General features: G+C 35.8%; 1 protein-coding gene across 1 annotated transcript; it reads left to right on the forward strand.

Annotated features, from left to right (window-relative positions):
• Window positions 1–5,524: 5,524 nt before the first annotated feature.
• On the forward strand, window positions 5,525–6,190 carry LOC25480363 (stress-response A/B barrel domain-containing protein UP3). Its single transcript, XM_013587185.2, has one exon. It carries the CDS (start codon window positions 5,525–5,527, stop codon window positions 6,188–6,190), a length of 666 nt encoding a protein of 221 aa, XP_013442639.2.
• The last annotated feature ends 15,103 nt before the right edge of the window (window positions 6,191–21,293 follow it).

The raw sequence follows: 21,293 nt of genomic DNA on the forward strand, positions 1-21,293 counted from the left end.
ATTTTGGTTATCTACTTTAACTTTTTCTGGAATTTTCACCCTATTATATTTTAGAGTTATTTTTGTTGGATTGACATATTCATTATGGATTGGACTACAATACTTCCACTTGAAATGGATTGGACTACAACACTTCAATGTCATTAGCGAATAAGTTACATCAACGAAGATGACCCCAATATAACATGAGTGAAAATTTTAGAGAATGTCAAATTGGAGGAACATAAATCCAGTTTTAAAATTTATGGACCAAAATTTCATTTTTTTTTAAATAGATAGACAAAAAACACATTTAAGCTATTTTTTATTAAAAAAATGGTAAATTAGTATTGATATTGCAAGACAAAAGGTCAAAAAGCAACACAAAAATGTCACAATTAGGTTATTCCACAATTTTGTTTTTATTGTGTTAAACATTTCACTAGCTACATAATATCTTAATTTAAAACATAAGGTATGTATTATTTGTGTCATTTCTTATCTAATTTTCAAAATGCAATAGATAGTAAAATCTACTACTATGTAACCTATTGTAGTCGGTAATGTTGTTTCTACAACTCAGTTTGCTTTTATTAAGAGTAAACAAATTTTTGATGGAATTTTGATAGCAAATGACATTGTTGATGATGCCAAGAAAGATCTTCTCCTTTTTAAAGTAGACTTTGAGAAGGCGTATGATTATGTGGATTGGGGTTACCTTGATGAGGTGATGTCTAAAATGAATTTTCCGGTGTTATGGCGCTCTTGGATTATGGAGTGTGTCACGACAACAACAACTTCGGTGTTGGTTAATGGGAGCCCGACAAATGAGTTTTTTTTTTAGAGAAGTCTTCGTCAAGGGGATCCTCTCTCTCCTTTCCTGTTTCTCTTGGCGGCGGAGGGTCTTAATGTTATGATGTCGGCTTTGGTTCCAATCGACTTTTCACTCCTTATGGTATTGGGCCGCAAAATTCAGTGTATGTTTCTCATCTTCAGTTTGCGGACGACACCTTGCTGGTCAGGGTAAAGAGTTGGGCTAACGTTCGAGCACTGAAGGCAGTGTTAATTTTATTTGAATCTATCTCAGGACTGAAAGTCAATTTTAACAAAAGCCAGCATGAATTAAAAAAGAAAAAAAAAATTACACGTGGCACCTCACTTAAGTGATGTGGGTGTCACGTCAGCGAAGACCAAGTCAAAATTGACATTCGGGTCAAAACTGCCAAAGATTCAATACATAGGGGCTGTTTTATATTTTAATTAATTAGGAGGCCAAAACCGCAACTTTTGAAAAGATAGGGACCAAAAGTGCAATTAAACCATTTTAAAAAGTATATATTTAAAAAAAGATATTTCAGCGTTTATTGGCGTAAAAAAATATTTTCCAAATATTTAGTATTGCTGCTGTTATTTTTCACCTAATTTCTAAATCCTTAGAAGTGTAAATGGTTAATTTTTTAAAATTCGCTAGATAATAAAATGTATTATGTAACAGTAATATGGACAGGAGGAGTGTTAATAACACTTTTGTTGTCACTCTCATTTCAACAATCTCTTCATAAAAGCTATGCCTAAACAATGGAGCAAACATTAAGATTAAAAGAAAACCCAAAAATGAATCTATCTTATGGGTTACAAACAACTCCACCATTTAAGTCGCACGACCACTACTTATTGCACCATCACTATTAATCTTGACCCATCCATCACCAGGCTGAGTTCTTAGAGGATCAAAACTATTGTGAGACTATAATCTTTGAGACTTCAAAGCATACTGAATACCTTGCAATTGAGATTGAGAACCAGAAACCACTTCTTTGCACTGAAAATGAATTTGAAATGTTGTTAAATACTTTTTCTTTTTCTAGCTCTCCATAATCCTTCCGTAACTAAAATTATGTTTTATTGTTCGGCCCGAGTTCAAAAAATTGACAAATCTAACATGTACTAGTCAAATTAATAATACTTGCATGCTAGTTGTGTTGCAGTAAAACAGTTGGAGGTATTTCCATAACCTACACTCTTTAAGGAACATATGCTTCTTAGGATTTAGGAGGGCTATGAATTCTTACAAAATTTAACTAATAATTAGGTTTTACAAAATAAAAAGGGTACAGTTATAAGAAGAAGGATAGAGATTAGTTCAATTTCTTATTTATTTTTCATTTAAAATTTTAATTTTTCCTTAAATAATGTTTGTTTTATGCCAATGAGAACATCCAGAGGTGAAGCTATCTATAACAATCCGTGGCGAAAATACCGCAGTAGAAACTTAGGCAAAAACTCCAACTTTTCTTTAAACTTTCTTTCTCCTTCGTTCATCGAGCAGGAGTGATTTTATGTCATTGTTTTTACCAAAAATCACTCCTCTACATCTTTTTTCCTCTTTTCTTTCAATATAAATAAGTAGTTTTCACATATATCAAGTTTTTCCTTTTGTGTTTTGTGATTTCCGTCTAATTGTGGCGTTATGTTGTTAGTCGTCTTGTGCGACGTTTGATTTCCCGTCTTGTCACGGTAATCATTTAGTTCCTATTGAAAGATCGACATCACTCAATTACAAATTCAATCAACGATTTGAGCATCAATGTTGCAGATCCGGAAGCATGGGTATTTCGGTGACTTAGATTTTATCATATTATTTATAGGCATTTTGTCGTTGCTTGCTATTAGCTTGGGTGCTGTGAGTTTGTTCGTTGATTCATCCTTTACGTTTTAAGCGATGTTTGTATCTGATGTACTATATCAATTTGAATGAATGAATATCGTTTTATTTTTGTAAAAAAAAAAAAAAAAAAAAAAAAAAAAAAAAAAAAAAACTGTGGCGGAGCCGCAACATCTTTAGGGGATTCATTTACACCAATAATAGTATTTTTATTCTATTTAATTTGAATCCCGTTGTATTTTATGTTTGCACTTACTATTCTCTATCAACTCACACCGCATAGTAAATGACAATGTCCATCCAAAGCTACACGTAGAGAATAGACAAGGGTATGTTGTAATTAAGAGTAATTCTTCCATGGTCATGTAACCAACAATGCATATATGGTCGTAACCAACCAAAATTTGACAACTCGTTAATATTGAGAGAGAGAGAGAGAGAGAGACGAGAGAGAGAGAATTTTGCAGAAAAATAAAGAGAACCCTGATAAAAAAACGAAGAGAGAGGGAACAACAACTGCGATCCCACCGAGGGAGAGAAAGGTGAGACAACGACATCAATGAGGATTCACGAGGAGAAGAAGGCAAAGACAATAATATTGGTTATGGTCACGGTGATGATAGTGAAAATGAGGGTTGACGACGATCATGACCACAGTGGCGACGGCCACTGTCGTGGATGGTTTATTTTAAAATAAAGTTTATGATTTTTGTGTTGTTTTTCTTTTATCCATGTTATTGTTTAGTTGATTTTGTTTTGAAATGAGAAGGGTAAATGGAGAGAGATAGGAAGAGATGAAAGGAAATGGGTGGAAGCTGAAAGGAGATGACAATGATGGAATAAGAGAGAAGGCAAAGTTGTCTCTACCAATCCACCGACAGAGTCTCCTCCTTTGATGACCTCCATTTCCGGCGACTCACCACGTTGATATCATTCCACGCAGTGAATACAAGTTCAAACTTCATCTCTGGGATGGCCCCTCCCCATCACCTTGTTGTCGTGATCGGCCACAGGTGGCTGGGGCATCGTTAACCCTTCCTCTTCTTTGGTGGTATCATAGTTGTCGATAACATTCTCTCTCTGCCTTTTTTTGCTAGATTTGCAAACAAGTTTCTCTCCCTATGTTAATTAGTTGTGAGGTTTTAATTGGTTGTGATCAAATGTGAATTGTATTGTTGGTCACATGACCATGGAAGAATTACTTGGTATTCAAAGATCAATGATATTTGTACATCCATTTAATGACAACTTTAGTTACAACCTTGTTTTTCTCTCTTTTTATTGATCAGAAACATTGGAGAGAGAAAAAAGGAAGAGAGATGATAATAAATGTGAGTATCATGAAAGTGAAAATTGTCAAAATGTTATCATTAAATGGATGCACAAATATCATTTCTCAAATTTAAAATGATTGAAAAAGTGATCTTGGAAATCAAAGCAAGTTTTTGAAGCTAGTTAAAACGAGTTAAGATCCTCTCCATTTATCATCCTCTCCATTTCTACCAACTAGATAGATAAAGACACATAAAAAAGTAAAATGTAATTAATGATAGTGGGACTCACGTAATGCTAGGACCTATTACCTATTTTATGTCTCTATCTCTCTCTAAATTGCTTTTTCCATTTATTTTTATAAATGGAGAGGATCGTTACCTAGTTAAAACACTACTTTGCCACTGAACTAAGTGGTAACGAGTGATGTATATTTTAACATATATAGATAAATATTCATCAGTGAACTGAAAAAATGTAGTCAAAATTTATAAATAATATTTATCTTAAAAAATCGTGAAATATATGAAATGTTATACACCTATTTAAAAAAATAGATGTTCCGTAAATATAACTCAATTATATTGATAGTTGCAGAGATGTTGATAAAAAATGGTTTGTGTTCAAACTTAGGATTCTCCACACTTGATATGTGCAAGTCTAATCACTAGTTATTTAATTTAATAAAAAACGACAAAATTATAAATTTATACTTTAAATAAATAATAAAATAAGAATAAAAATAAAAATTACTACATTAAAATTCAGTATTTCTTATATATAATTTATATATTACAGTAGTTATTAATCAAGTTAAAAAGAGACACTTGTGGATGTATTTACAATTTTAATATATCAAGAGATCAATATGAGAACGAAGTACTCCTATATATTTAGATATTAAATGGTCGCTTGCTCCTCTAAAAAACAATTGACAGAAGAAAAACATGTCAAAAAGATAGTAGTAAGTTTTTCTAGAGGGAAAAAATATATAAGGGTCTTGTTAACGAGTGTTCCTAGAGTACTCTTTAAACATTTTAAAAGAAGAAATTATTCCATAAAAAAATTAAATATTTTAATTTTCAATGCATTGAATACATCAATTTTCAAAGAAAAATTACGTCTTAAAGGTCTTAATTTTAGGGGTCATTAATACTTTAGTTTTTCTAGGTGGTTATGAAATTTTAGGGGTCATTAATTATTTATCTTAAGTCTATAGTGGATGTTAGTTTTCAATGGATACACTCATCATAAATCAAAATGCCTCGGTCTCTATGACCTCACTTGTGCCAAACGTGCACATAAAATATCTAATGTGGACCACCGACCAACCACTATGAAAAGTGAAATGAATGAAACAATATAAAAGTGAAACACATTATCATCAACTAGATTTGATATCCCAGCTTAACAACCCTATATTTCTCATCCTTCTCATTTTGTTTTCTTCAATTTTTCTCCTTTTCTTCTAACATCATGCTACTAAGTCTAAGAACTTGTTCACCACTTTCCCTCACATTCTCACCATTCAAACAAGCAAAAAAACTCTCCACATCATTCAAACCCTACCATCAATCTCCACCGTCCAGATCCCAATCTTCAATCAAGATGTCCTCTACTTCCCAAGGTGTAGAGCATATTGTACTTTTCAAAGTCAAAGAAAACACAGAATCATCAAAAGTTAACACCATGATCAATGAGCTTCAAAATTTAGTTACAATTGAACAAGTTCGCCACCTCACCTTTGGTCCAATTCTAAACAATAATGAACACACCACATCAACTATACCTTTTTCAGATCTTCGTTACACTCATTTGTTGCATAGTCGTTATGACTCAAAGGAGGATCTTCAAATATACAACGCTCACCCTACCCACCTCAACGGCGTAAGAAACTTCGCACTCCCTATTCTCGACGACCTCTTAGTCATCGATTGGATTGCGGGGGAAGTTGCTCTTCCCCCGCATCCTTCACCGGGGACTGCTTTTCGTGTGAGTTTCTTGAAACTCAAGGACGAAAAGAACGGTGAAGTTAAGGAGGAGGTTTTTCGGGCTATCCAAGGTATCAAGGAGAGTGTTGGAGGAGTAAGTTATGTCTCTTACGGCGAAAATATATCGCCGGAGAGGGCGAAGGGCTTCACCATTGCTTCCCTAGTCGTTTTTCCGGGACGGGAGGAGTTGGACCGTGTGGACCCCAGTGAGGGTTTGATTAAGGTTAAGGAGCATTTGGAAAGTGTGCTTGTGGTTGATCATGTGGTTCCATTATGGAAGTAGTACGTGCTTTAGTTTTTAAGGTGTGTTTGATAGTGATATGTTAATTATTGGACATTGGTTTTTTGTTTTGATGTGATTGCAAGGAAAAGTCCAGTGAAACTAGTGTGCTTCGTTGTAATTGTTATGTCATTGTCGCCCAATTCAATAAAACAATGGACAATAGAACATGCATGTGTTTGGTTTTTAGGAGATGAATTGAATTTGTAAAATATTTATGTTATAAGTGAGTTAAAGGTTAAACAAGAATTTTGAGTATAAAATCAAATTTGGAGAAAAAGCTATAAACATTTCTACTCTCCCAAAATTATATCCAAACATTCATTGAAAATATATGTGGCGTTTGACTTAAAGCTAATTTAATTAAGCAAAAGTTTAATCACATAATTAATGAATCAAATTTGAGTTAATAGGATAGGATGTGTTTATTAGAAATACCATTTGTGCTCATTAAGTCTCTAGAAAAGCAACAATTAATATAAGTGAAAAGAAACGATAAATCGCAAAAAATGGAACATGATATTTGGTTATGAGGTGTTATATATATATACAGTGAATATTCTACAAAGAGTGGGTACACTTGGCTCCTCTTCCCTCTCCCTCTCCCTCTCCCTCTCCCTCACGCCGATGACAGTATTCATGTTACTCCACCATAGCCGAATAGCTAGCTCGGCCACCTGTACCCGTTGTGGAGACCACGAAGAAACCTTCACTGTGTTTGTGATTGCAGACATTTTAAAATCATTTGGCTCAAAGTTGGATTTTCTAGACATGAATTTTTCTCTTATACCTGCGTCTCTGATTGGATCTGTAATGGTATTAATACTTCTCACTCTGCCTTGTTCCTAACTACTCTTTGGTGGACTTGGAGGAATTGAAACCTGATGTGCCTCAACAATGAAACATGGTCCCTAATCCGCATTGTCACCAGCATTTATAACTCAGCCGGCACCATCACTTGGCCTTCAAAAATAATGAAACAACAACCTCTGTTGATTGCTACGTCAAATGGAATTGCGACAACCACATGGGCACCGTTCTAAATGTAGACGGAAGTTGCAATGGGACTCCTATCCGTACTGGTTTTGGCGGCATTTTCCGCAACAATTGGGGTCTTTCCCTCTCTACATTCTCGTGTATGATCTCCCATTTTGAAGACATTTTTTTGGCGGAGCTGACAACAAATTACCACTGCTTGTGCATGGCCATTGATATGGGTAGAGATAATTTGGCTTGTTACTTGGACTCCCTCCTTTCCATTAATCTCATAAAGGGGGACACTCCGCACTATCATATTTATGTTGTCCTTATTCAAAACATAGAGGACATATTGACTTCCAATAACTTTTTAGCGCATCATACTCCCAGGGGAAGGTAATCAGAGTGATGATTTCAGGGCAAAGTTAGGGTCCGCTTCTGATGCTGACTTTGTCATCCACTCTGCACCTCCAGAAGACCCCATTCTCCTGCTTCAGAGTGACACCTCAGGAGTTTTCTTCCCTCCGACCTAGTTTTCTCTCTTTTCTTTTTTCGTGCTCTTTTCTTGTCTTTGATTAGCTTTTGTAACAAATAAAATAAAATAAATAGTGAGTAAAAATTTACAATCTTACAACTGTTATATAAATTATATGGTTGATATTACAACAATACCTCTAAACCGTACCTTACCCACCCCCCTTGACACTGCCTTTGAGTCATACTTAACAACTAGACCATCGACCCATGCTCCGCACGGGTCTTACCAGCTTACACATGCGCGTTTAAAGTTACGATTATTAGTCCCTTCCTATATTAATAAGTCAATTGGTTATAACTGAATCAATGTAAGTAATATTTTATAAAATTTCAATTACGATAAATATTAGTCGCATAATGGTGACTTCAGTAATATAATTTATTGCTACCATTGGAATGCAATAAATCAAAATATTGTACAAAAATAATTGATTTTTAGCACAACTTATCTTACATTACGACATACTTTTGGATATACTACATTTGAAGTCACATTGGCATCTTGAACTTTTTCATCCGTTGTAAGCATTTTCAATCCATCTCTGGAGGTAACTCTTGATATTGCAACATATAATTGACCATGTGAAAACACATGACTTGGAAAATATATCTCAACTTTCTTCAAAGACTGTCCTTGACTTTTGTTAATAGTCATTGCGAAAGAAACAACTATCGAAAACTGTCTCCGTTGAAATTTAAAAGGTATCATGACATCAGAAGGAGTAAGAGATAATCTTGGTATAAAAAATTTCTTGCATATATTGCTTCGAAATATGACATTTCCTTCAAGCACAAATTTACCCATTCTAGTAATGATTAGTCTTGTGCCATTGCATAATCCTGATCTTTGATCTATATTCCTTAACAACATCACTGGAACACCAACCTTTAACCTGAGTTTGTGATTTGGAAGACCAGATGTATTAATTGTGTTGAGAAATTCAAGAGTGTGGTGTGGGCAAAATCAATTGCATCGCCATTCGGATTTGTAGATAACGGCGAATCATAACTCAGATACATTTTTGCTTCACCTGGAATCAAATCCAACATATAATCGTTTATTTGTTTGACAATTGAATTCTTTGAGGTTAATATGGCCTTGTCTTGAAAATAAGTTATATCGGTCATGCTATCTAATATATTTGGATAGGTGATCTCGACAATAGCCGCAATAGAATTCAATTATAACTTATAGTATTATTATTGCTTTCCATTAGTGATATCGGCAAAAGGAGTGTGCGAACTTATACTACGGCTTTTTTGCCTCATATGAATACAACGATTCTCTTTAGAGGATTCTTATGAAACTTGTTGCCCATTTCGTGCTCAGTTTGGTTTTTTTCCTTCTATGCTTTAGATAACAAAGTCAATGGTTCATTTTTTGGATTGTCGGTTAATTGTCCATCAGTTAGGGCACAATTATAGATGTAAAAGCAATGCATGCTTGTTGATATATACTCCCTCCGTTCCTAATTATAAGATCCTTTTGAGAATTTTTTTTGTCGCTTTTTATAAGACTCCTTTGTTATTTTCAACTACATTAATTATTTCTTTACATACGCCCCTATTTATTATACATCTTTTTCTTCAATCAACAATAAATAACATGTTGAAAACATAAACTAACATTCTTTCTTAAAGGATAAAATTGTAAAAACAATAGTGATTACAAACAACTTTAATATAAATATCCACTATCTTAATTCCCGTGATTTTGACAAAAGGGTCTTATATATAGGGACGGAGGGAGTATATGCTTTGTGTATCTTAATACAATAACGACTCTTTGTTTTATGCACACATTTATTATAACAATTAGTCCTTCAGTCCCTATATCTAAACTCCTATTTGATTTTATTTTTGTCCCTAAATGTAAATCTTCTTTCAAATTACTAGATGCATTTACTATTTTTTTTCTAAACATACCCCTAATTAATACTATTAACTTATCTTGAAATATGAAAAGTCAAATTTCTTAAGAAATGTGAAAAATGCAATGAATGCCTACATTAAAGGACGGAGGGAGTACATACCTACTTGAAACTCTTAGTATTATGTCCATCTAATCTATCTATATTAATAATAAGGTCAAATACCTTCATGGGTCATTTAAGTTTCACGTTTGTTTCAGATAGATCCTTTAAATTTCTAAGGTTTCAGATAGATCCTTTCAGTTTCAAGTTTGTTTCGGATAGGTTCTTTAAGTTTTTAAGGTTTCAGATAGGTCCTTTAAGTTTCGAGTTTGCTTCAGATAGGTCATTTCTATCAAATCAACTCTGGCTTAACGGAGGTTGATAAAAAGTACCTATCTGAAACAAACTTGAAACTTAAATGACATATCTGAAACCTGAGAAATTTAAAGGACCTATCCGAAACAAACTTTAAATTTAAATGACTTATCTGAAACCTTAAAAACTTAAATGATCTATCTAAAACAAACATGAAACTTAAAGGATCTGATGAGGTATTTGACCTCTAATAATAATAACAACTTACATGACATTTTTTTGAGATACGTTATCTGCACCATTTAAGATGGAGAGCATCAATGTGCATTGAATCTACTTACTATATTATAAAGATAAGTTCCTAGGATTTTACCATTTTGCCCCTAGGAGGGGCATTTTAGTAATTTCCTATTGATGGGGTGTGGTTAGTGCCACCTCATCATTTTTAGGGTGAATTTTCCATTTTGCCCTTCATCATTTTTTTTTAATTATTTTATAATTTTTATATTTTTAATAACTTTTATAATTTTTATTTTTTTTAACTATTTTTCAATTTTTTCACCCAAATTCAGTTGCTTCTAAATTGCCGTTGTGGGAGATTAAGGTATCGCTTGACCCGGCTTTTTTCCAACTTCTCTACATTTTTAAGGAGAAGTTAGGTCAAACACACTATCAATTATTTTAATTTCAATATTGTTTAATCATCACAACCTCACAAATATTTTTATTCACAATGTCATTTAATGATACCAAATACTTTTATTTCCTTTCTTCAACCTCGCAAATATTTACACACACATTAACGTTTAGAGTAATATTTTATGTCCGCCTGTCTGTGTGTTTGTTACGCTGATGCATATAATTTTTTTAGTGTTGCTTGGTTGAGTGCTACCTCACCGATTTTTTTAACTATTTTCCAATTTTTTTTTATTTTTAGCTATTTTCTAATTTTTTTTTCTCCCAAATTCAGTTGCTTCTACATTGTCGTTGTGGGAGATTAAGATACCGTTTGACCCGGTTTTTTTTTCTTCAACTTCTCTACATTTTTAAGAATAAGTTAGGTCAAGTACAATATCAATTAAGTACTTACTAAAAAAGGTACTTTTTTTAATGCATAAAATTGAATGGAATGAGCTTTGGCAAAAAGTTGTTGAATGCTACTTCAAAAAACTACTTCTCGACAATTTATTTCACAAGCATCTCTCTTCAATTCACGTTGGGAACCTTTTCTTTTATTTTCAAATATTATATTTCAATATGTTTTTTTCTTCCATTTTATTTTTTTTAGCCGTTCCATTTAATCTTGGCTTAATTGCACTTTTGGACCCCTATCTTTCCAAAAGTTGCGGTTATGGCCCCCTAACTAATTTAAATACAAAACAGCCCCCTATATTTTGATTCTTTGGCAGTTTTGGACCCCCAGTCCATTAGTGAGGTGCCACGTGTATTATTTAGGGGGCCACGTGGCACCTCACTAATGGACTGGGGGTCCAAAACTGCCAAAAAATCAAAACATATGAGGTTGTTTTGTATTTAAATTAGTTAGGGGCCATAACCGTAACTTTTGGAAAGATAGGGGTCCAAAAGTGCAATTAAGCCTTTAATCTTTTAAAGGAGATTCCATTTAATTTTATTACCTTTTTTTCAAAGAAATTTTATTATCTTTTTATCACTTATATATTTAATTTAAATATCGTTTAATCATAACAACCTCACAAATATTTTTATTTACGCTATCATTTAATGATACAGAATATTTTTATTTTCTTTCTTCAACCTCGCAAATATACAGACACACATATTAACGTTTAGAGTAATTCTTTATGTGTGTCTGTTTTTTTGTTACGCTAATGCGTATAATTTTTATAAAATTTTGATTTTAATTAAAAGTAAAATTTTAGATGTCTTTTCTTCAAAAAAGGTATAGATGCCTAAAAAAATTATGCTTATCTTATATATATGTTTGTTATCGCGATTTTCGGGTGTCAAGTCATATATTAGGCTTGAACCTTTCAATCTTTGATATTCTCTATTTTTTCTTGGGAAGGGCAAAATTGAGAAAAAACCCTTAGATTCTAAGTTCGGGGGTCGTTTTCACTACGGGAAGGTGTTAGGCACCCGGAGCGATTATGGTATTCCATAAGAACCATTCTCCTAAGTTTATTTCTACGCTTTATTTTTATTGCCTACTTTATTGAAAAGAAGAGATTTTATTTGAGTGAAGAATGAGGGGAGAAGATGATTGAGGTTTTTATTTTACTTGGCTTGGAGGAGTTTTGACTCATTGCCTACGTACCCTTTTAAGGGATCAAAACCAATCGTAGTTCATTCTCAAAAAAGGTTTTTGTTTTTGTTGGTTGATTTTAAGTTTGAAAAAGGAATTTTTGAAGAATAGAGATGAGAGGCCTCAAGGGCATGAGATTTGGAAAAAGTGAGGTGGAAGTAGTTATTTTGCAAAATAAAGCCTAAGTATGGTTAAAATTCATTGGGATTTTTTCTTAAGAAAACAAAAGGGAAATGAGGAGCTTTGACTCCTTTTTTTAAAAAAAAGTTTTCAAGTGAGGTTATTCATATTTTAGAAAAATGACTTTTTTGTCTAAGCGTCGTAAAACCTAAGCATACATCTAAGCGGTAATCATGCAACGTGTGTGCGTGTCGGTGCTTGTGTCGGTGTACATCCCTTATAATGTCCATAGTCCTTTACATTGTCCTAGATACATGCTATGGTCTTTGTGAAGAATTTTAAAAGGAACTAATCTATCTAAGATTATTACAAACCCAATTGATATAGAAATGAATAGAAAAAATGATGCCAAAACTATGGGATGAATGAAATGTGAGATGAGATGGTTAGTATCATAAAGCATAAAAATAGTAGAAAGGTAAACAAAATTGAATAGAATAGCAAGAGAGAAAAAAAAAAGTAATGAAATGAAATAAAGTGGTAAAAATACACCTAGAATTTAGGTATAACACTCATACATGCATATGACCTATAATTCCCTCATTATAGCCATTTTTTGAAAGGTTTGAATTTAAGCTACAATGTGAGGATCATAAGAGTACACACAAACAAAGCATTATATCATATTCCTAGAGATATTTTCACACATTATTTCACATGCCAAAATATCATAATATGTAAAAAATGCATCAAGAACATATATGGAATTTAATGAGCAAGAATTAAAAGAACAAAGTAAAGAAAATAAATGCAAAAATAAGCAAATAAATTCTAATACTTAGAGGAAAAATTAAAATGATAGGGAAATATTTTTAGGAATTTTTTAGAAGCATAAAACACCAAGAAAGTGTAAAAAAAAAGTATTTAAAACACAATTAAAAAGCAATTAAAAAAAAGGCTCAGCAGGATTTAATCTGGACCGTTGGATGAATCCAGAGGTCCAGATCTAGCTCCCAAGATCACATCACAGCCACTGGATCAAAGATCCAAGGGTCCAGAAAAAGCACAAAAGATAGTGTAAAATTGCAGGAAGCGCAGTGACCGTTAGATCAAAGATCTAACGGTTCAAACAGAAGATATACCATATTTCACACAAAAAGTCATGCACAGGATTCAAAATCAAACACACAGCAGCCATCAGATCTTGGAACCATTCAGATCTGATGGTTCACAGAGCGAGGGAACACAACAAGAGCACGCACGCGCGCGCGTGGGAACAGAGGAGTATATAAAAAGGAGTTTCAACAAAAAAAAACACAAAATCCTCAAAAAAACCTCTCTCTTCTTTGGATTCTAGAGAGAGAGAGTCTGACCTCTCTCTAGAATCCGGTCGTCTTCTCCGGTCATGCTCAGCTTCTCCGGCGCGGTGGCCGGCCACCGGAAAATTTTCCTTGCTCCGATTCAAAATTTTTTTACATTTTCAAACATCCTTTTTTCTCCTATGCATGAATCTGAGCTTAGTTTTTTGAAAAAGAATTTCAACCGGAGTAGATCTGAGTTTGAAGTTGCGGTTTTGAATGAAGTTTCTCTTTGTTCTTTGTGCTTTTTTGGTTACGTGCTTCTAGAATCCTACAGATTTACACTTGATTCTCCTTTTTTATCTGTTCTTGCGAAAAAAAAAGGTGAAGTTTGAGTTTTACCTGTGGTTTTCTTGGTGATTCCGAACCGGATCTTCAAGGAAAGCTTGATTTTAATCTTGTTCCGTCGATTCTGGCTTGGTTTCTTGCTGTTCCGATCCTCTCTTCTTCTTCACAGGTTCGATATGTTGATTTTCGTCCCTCCTCTTCGTCTCCGGGAAAGCCTCTGCGATCGTGCTTGAGTTCGCCGCTTTCAGTGGTGGACTCGCACTTGAATTGCAGAGCAACGATTCAATGATGATGATTCCTTGACGAATCTCTGAGAATCAAAGCCATTTCAATGGATTCTAGCTCTGGAAATTTCTAGGGTTTTTTCTTTGTTCTTGAGACTTTTTCTGTTTTGATCTAACTGAATGGAGAGAGAAAGTTGAAATCTGTTTATGTGATGTGGCAGTGATTGTGTATCTGATCTGGAAATTTCTGACACTGTGTTTATATTTATAGCTGACATGTGGAGCTGAGAACCAATGAAAAAATGACATCTGTTTTGGAACCTTTCTGCAAAAAAAGAAAAAAAAAGGACTAATCTGCAATTATGAAAAAGGACTTAAAAATGCAATTTTAAAAAGTATTGGACTAAAATGCAATAAAAATAAAATTGGACTAAAATTGGTAATTTGAAAAAAACGTAAAGTGAAACCAAAAATAAAATCAACAAAAGGACTAAAACGAACCAATTACTGGCATGAGGTATTTTAAAATACCTCCCTGCCGAAATTTTGACATGAAAAGACCAAAATGCCCCTAGGGACTAAACTGACCCAAACTGACTCAGACGCACTTTTTGAAATAATTTTTAAGCAAAGACTCAACAAAGATTTGTACAAACAAATTGAAAAGACTCAGAGACAAACACAGGGATTAAAATGGGTTCCACTGCAGGAAATGACCAAAATACCCTTTTGTATGATTTTTGAAATAAAATGCAAGAAAATGTAACGCGACGTTTCAGAGAGTTCTTAGATGACTTGTAATGCAAGAAAAGACAGACAGAGGCAGTAAAATATGTTTTTAAAAAGAGAGTAGAGATTCAGAGAAAAATAACAGAGAATTGACAAACATCAGTGTTAAAAGAGAAATCTTGAACGAGTATTTTTAGGTCCAAAATCAGGGTATAACAATGTTATCGCGATTTTCGGGTGTCAAGTCATTAATTATGCTTGAACCTTTCAATCTTTGATATTCTCTATTTTTTCTTGGGAAGGGCAAAATTGAGAAAAAACCCTTAGATTCTAAGTTCGGGGGTCGTTTTCACTACGGGAAGGTGTTAGGCACCCGCGGTGACTATAGTACTCTATAGGAGCCGTTTTCTTAGTTTATGTCTACGCTTTATTTTTAATGCTATTTGTGAAAAAGGAAATTTATTTATGTTAAGAATGGGGGGAAGAAAGTGTTTGAGGTTTTATTTTAGTGGACTTGGAGAGGTTTTGACCTCATGCCTACATACCCATTTAAGGGATCAAACTCCATGTAGTTCTCTCTCAAAAAAAGCTTTTTGTGTGTTTGGTTGATTTTAATTTTTGTTGGAAAATGGTTTTGAAGAAAAGAAAGAGGCCTTAAAGGCATAAGAGAAGAAAATGGTGAATGGTTGGTTCAATTGTTATTAAAAAAGTCTAAGTAGGGATTAGGATTCATTTGGATTTGTTTAAGAAAATAAAGGAAAAAAAATCAATGGAGTTTTGACTCCAAGGTTTGTTTGGAAAAATTTGAGTGATGGAATTGATTTATTATTTTTTGTGAAAATTGGCATTTGTCTAAAAATCGCGTTTCCTAAGCATACATCTAAACGGTAATCATGCAACGTGTGTGCGTGTCGGTGCTTGTGTCGGTGTACATCACTTATAGTGTCCATAGTCCTTTACATTGAGTCCTAAATACATGCTATAGTCTTGCAAGGAATTAAAAAAAAAGAACTAATCTATCTAAAATTATTACAAACCCAATTGATATAGAAATGAATAGAAAAATGATGCCAAAACTATGGGATGAATGAAATGTGAGATGAAATGGTTAGTATCATAAGACATAAAAATAGTAGAAAGGTAAACAAAATTGAATAGAATAGCAAGAGAGAGAAAAAAAGTAATGAAATGAAATAAAGTGGCAAAATATACCTAAAATTGGTTATGACACTTAGACATGCATAATGACCTATAATCCCCTTTAACATTGCTATAATGAGGGGATTATAGGTCATTATGCATGTCTAAGTGTCATAACCAATTTTAGGTATATTTTGCCACTTTATTTCATTTCATTACTTTTTTTTCTCTCTTGCTATTCTATTCAATTTTGTTTACCTTTCTACTATTTTTATGCCTTATGATACTAACCATTTCATCTCACATTTCATTCATCCCATTGTTTTGGCATCACTTTTCTATTCATTTCTATATCATTTGGGTTTGTAATAATTTTAGATAGATTAGTTCCTTTTTTAATTCCTTGCAAGACCATAGCATGTATTTAGGATTCAATGTAAAGGACTATGGACACTATAAGTGATGTACACCGACACAAGCACCGACACAAGCACCGACACGCACACACGTTGCATGATTACCGTTTAGATGTATGCTTAGGAAACGCGATTTTTTAGACAAATGCCAATTTTCAAGAAAAATAATAAACCAATTCCATCACTCAAATTTTTCCAAACAAACCTTGGAGTCAAAACTCCATTGATTTTTTTTTCTTTTATTTTCTTAAACAAATCCAAATGACTCCTAATTCCTACTTAGACTTTTTTTAATAACAATTGAACCAACCATTCACCATTTTTCTCTCTTATGCCTTTAAGGCCGCTTCCTCTTCTTCAAAACCATTTTCCAACAAAAACTAAAATCAACCAAACACACAAAAAACATTTTTTGAGAGAGAACTACATGGAGTTTGATCCCTTAAATGGGTATGTAGGCATGAGGTCAAAACCTCTCCAAGTCCACTAAAATAAAACCTCAAACACTTTCTCCCCCCCATTCTTCACTCAAATAAAACTTCTTCTTTAATAAGTAGGCAATAAAAATAAAGCGTAGAAATAAACTTAGGAGAACGGTTCTTATGGAATACCATAATCGTTCCGGGTGCCTAACACCTTCCCGTAGCGAAAGCGACCCCCGAACTTCGAATCTAAGGGTTTTTCTCAATTTTGCCCTTCCCAAGAAAAAATAGAGAATATCAAAGATTGAAAGGTTCAAGCCTAATTTATGACTTGACACCCGAAAATCGCGATAACAGAAATGGCGACTTCACTGGGGACACTTTTAGCGGGTCACGCCTAGTTTTCCTTAGTTTATATTTACGCTTTGTTTTATTGCTTACATATTTGAATACTTGTTTATTTTCATTTGACGTGTGGGGTGAGAATATCAAAAAGTCCTATACCCGGGCTGAGTGAACTTATGAATAGGTAGAGATATAATCGACAATTCGATCCGAGGGTTGCCTCGTGTATTGGGTTATGCGATCAATCTCACATAGCTGAGGCATTTTGGAAGTAATATTGTCGGCGTGTGTTGTCATGCTTAGGCACTTTGCTTTCAATTGTTCGACGATGCTATGGACGGTAGTTACCAAACCCATCCCTGGCCTTTTTTAGGACGTAGTGCGGTGGCTAAACCGAGTGTTGTCTCGAGTTTTAGTCGTCACGCGATACTACACTCAAGCTAGACCTTCTTGCGAATAAACATGGAACGGACGTTGTCCCGTGCTACCATGATATACGTAAGAGAGGTTGCAGTTTGGGAACTTGATTAGAACCTTGGTTACTATTATCCTAAACTTTAGTTTACCGGGCACCGTGTCCGCCCGTGGCTCCTCAGCTTTAATCTCAACCCTCCATGTTTTCTCTGTAATTGAAAAAAACAATCATGCATACATGCATTCATGCATAAATTTTTTCTCATGCATTCATCGAAGGATTGGACAAATTAAAAAGCTTTGTAAACATTACAGGTATGAAGAAGACTAAATCCTACAAGTTCAAGGAGGTTGATTTGGTTAGTTTGAGAGAGTTGGCACTCAAGGTGAAGAATCAAACAGGTTTCCGACTCCGATATGGTGGTTTGCTTACTATTCTCCGGACTAATGTTGAAGAGAAGCTCGTGCACACTCTAGTGCAATTCTATGACCCGAGTTTCCGTTGCTTCACTTTCCCGGATTTCCAGTTGGTCCCTACTCTTGAGGCTTATTCCCACTTATTGGATTCACCTATAGCCGAGAAGACGCCTTTCACCGGTCCCGGGGCTTCTCTTACTCCTCTGGTTATTGCTAAGGATCTCTATCTCAAGACTTCCGATGTCTCCAAGCATCTTACTACTAAGTCTCACATCCAAGGGTTCACTTCCAAGTATCTACTTGAGCAAGCTAATCTCGAAACTACTTGTCAGGACGCACTCGAGGCTGTTCTTGCATTGCTTATCTATGGGCTCATTCTCTTCCCGAATCTCGACAACTTTGTGGACATGAATGCTATTGAGATCTTCCATTCTAGGAATCCGGTTCCTACCCTGCTAGCTGACATGTATCATGTTATCCATGACCGAACTCTCAAAGGTCGTGGGTATATCCTTTGCTGCGTGCCTCTCCTATATAGGTGGTTTATTTCTCACCTTCCGAGCTCCTTCCATGATAACTCGGAGGATTGGTCCTACTCACAGCGGATGATGGCTCTCTCTCCTAACGAGGTGGTCTGGATCACTCCCGCCGCTCAGGTTAAGGAAATTATCACTGGTTGTGGAGATTTTCTCAATGTACCTCTTCTTGGTACCCGTGGGGGAATCAACTACAATCCGGAGCTTGCTATGAGACAGTTTGGGTTCCCTATGAAGACAAAGCCCATCAATCTTGCCACATCTCCGGAGTTCTTCTATTATTCGAACGCCCCCACCGGACAAAGGGAGGCTTTCACAAGGGCTTGGTCTAAGGTCCGTAGGAAGAGTGTAAAGCATTTGGGTGTGAGATCTGGTATTGCTCATGAGGCCTATACTCAGTGGGTAATAAACCGAGCCGAAGAGATTGGTATGCCATACCCTGCTATAAGACATGTGGCTGCATCTGCTCCATCTATACCTTTACCTCTACCTCCCACAACTCAGGAGATGTATCAGGAGCATCTGGCCATGGAAAGTCGTGAGAAACAAATGTGGAAAGCCCGATACAATGAGGCTGAGAATCTAATCATGACTTTGGATGGTAAGGATGAGCAGAAGACTCATGAGAACCTGATGTTGAAGAAGGAATTGGTTAAGGTCCGAAGGGAACTTGAAGAAAAGGATGAGCTACTTATGCGGGACTCCAAGAGAGCCAGAGGACGACGCAACTTCTATGCTAGATACTGCGGTTCGGATTCGGAGTCTGAGTCTGAGGATCATCCCACCACTTCCTATGCTTGAGAGTTTTATTTGTTTATATTTCAAAAGTCTTCCCTTGGCTTAGTATTTCAAAGGGATTCATCTTGTAAACACTTCGTTTTGCTTTGTTTGTTCAGATATTGTTTACAAAACTCCTAATTTGTCTAAAAATCCTTCGATGTCCAAAAACAACTTTTGCATTTGCATTTGTACATATCATGCATCATGTGCATCATTCATCAAGTCACAAAGGGTTTCCAAGTGCTCACTGCCTCCTGGTTCTTCTGCCACAGATTGAAAGGTGGCTCGTGCTCGGAAAGTTTACGAACCAGACAGAATACACCGGACAAGACTCTACAGAAAGAAGAATTCGGCAGCCATGGAAGAGGAAAATGCTCAGCTCCGTACCGAATTAGCTTCTCTGAGGGAAGAATTGGCTAAGGCCAATGATACCATGACTGCTCTGCTAGCCGCCCAGGAACAATCAACCACAGCTATCCCTATAGCTACAAGTGTGATCTCAACTGCATCTACTGATGCCCGCTTCGTTATGCCAACTGGGTTCCCTTATGGACTTCCACCGTTTTTCACTCCTAGTACTGCAGCTGGCGTTTCTGGTACTGTCAATAATGGCCAGAGGGACGAACCCTGTCTCTGTCAATACCACCTTGCCTCAGGCAACGGCCACTCTGGATCAATTGAGCTATCGGGGAACTCCCTTGGGAAGGAGCACCCTTCTGGTTAAAGCCTTCGACGGATCCCGTAAGAACATTCTTGGGGAGATAGATCTGGCAATAACTATCTGTCCCGAAACCTTTCTGATCACGTTCCAGGTCATGGACATCAATGCTGCTCAGCTACCTCCGTCGTACACGTATGCGCAATACTCTCAGCATCCCTTCTTTCCACCATTCTATCATCAGTATCGTTTGCCATCGGGTCAACCTCAGGTACCCGTTAATGCCGTCGTCCAACGAATGCAACAACAGCCTCCAGCTCAACAACGACAGCAGCAACAGGCTAGACCTACCTTTCCTCTGATACCAATGTTATATGCTGAATTACTCCCGACTCTACTTCTCAAAGGGCGCTGCACAACCAGACAGGGCAAGCCTCCACCTGACCCGTCACCTCCCAAGTTCCGTTCGGACCTCAAGTGTGATTTCCATCAAGGCGCTCTGGGTCATGATGTCGAAGGATGCTACGCGTTGAGGTACATTGTAAAAAAACTCATAGACCAAGGAAAATTGACCTTTGAGAATAACGTCCCGCATGTCCTCGACAATCCTCTTCCGAATCACGCTGCTGTAAACATGATTGAGGTATATGAGGAAGCTCCCAGACCGGACGTTCGTAACGTTGCAACTCCTCTGGTGCCACTACACATCAAGTTATGCCAAGCCTCTCTATTTGACCATGATCATGCCAGTTGCCCAGAATGCTTCCATAATCCTTGGGGTTGCTACATTGTTCAGAATGACATCCAGAGCCTGATGAACGACAATTATCTGACTGTGAATGACATCCAAGAAGGACAAGCTGCTGGCTGGGGCAAGTTAATACAACTCCTTGAGAATAAGCACAAAGAGGGTCTCGGATATTCCCCAACTTCAGGAGTCTCCACAGGAACCTTCTACAGTGATGGGTTTGTCAATGCAATTACTGAAAAGGCGCCTGGATTTGATCCTAGGCCTATGTTTGTTATACCAGGAGGCATTGCGAGAAATTGGGATGCCATTATCATTCCTTCAATCATGCATGTTTCCGAGTAATGTGTCTTGTTGCTTAAGTGTTTTGTTTTTCAAAAATAACAATCCTCTCGCTCTGCCCGAAGCGACAGTGATATTTTCTATAAGGGCATGTTTGTTTCGGCATCGCCGTTATTAATAAAAATTGTCGTTTCTTTCACGA

Source organism: Medicago truncatula, chromosome 2 (assembly GCF_003473485.1).
Source record: "Medicago truncatula cultivar Jemalong A17 chromosome 2, MtrunA17r5.0-ANR, whole genome shotgun sequence".
Classification (NCBI taxonomy): Eukaryota; Viridiplantae; Streptophyta; class Magnoliopsida; order Fabales; family Fabaceae; genus Medicago; species Medicago truncatula.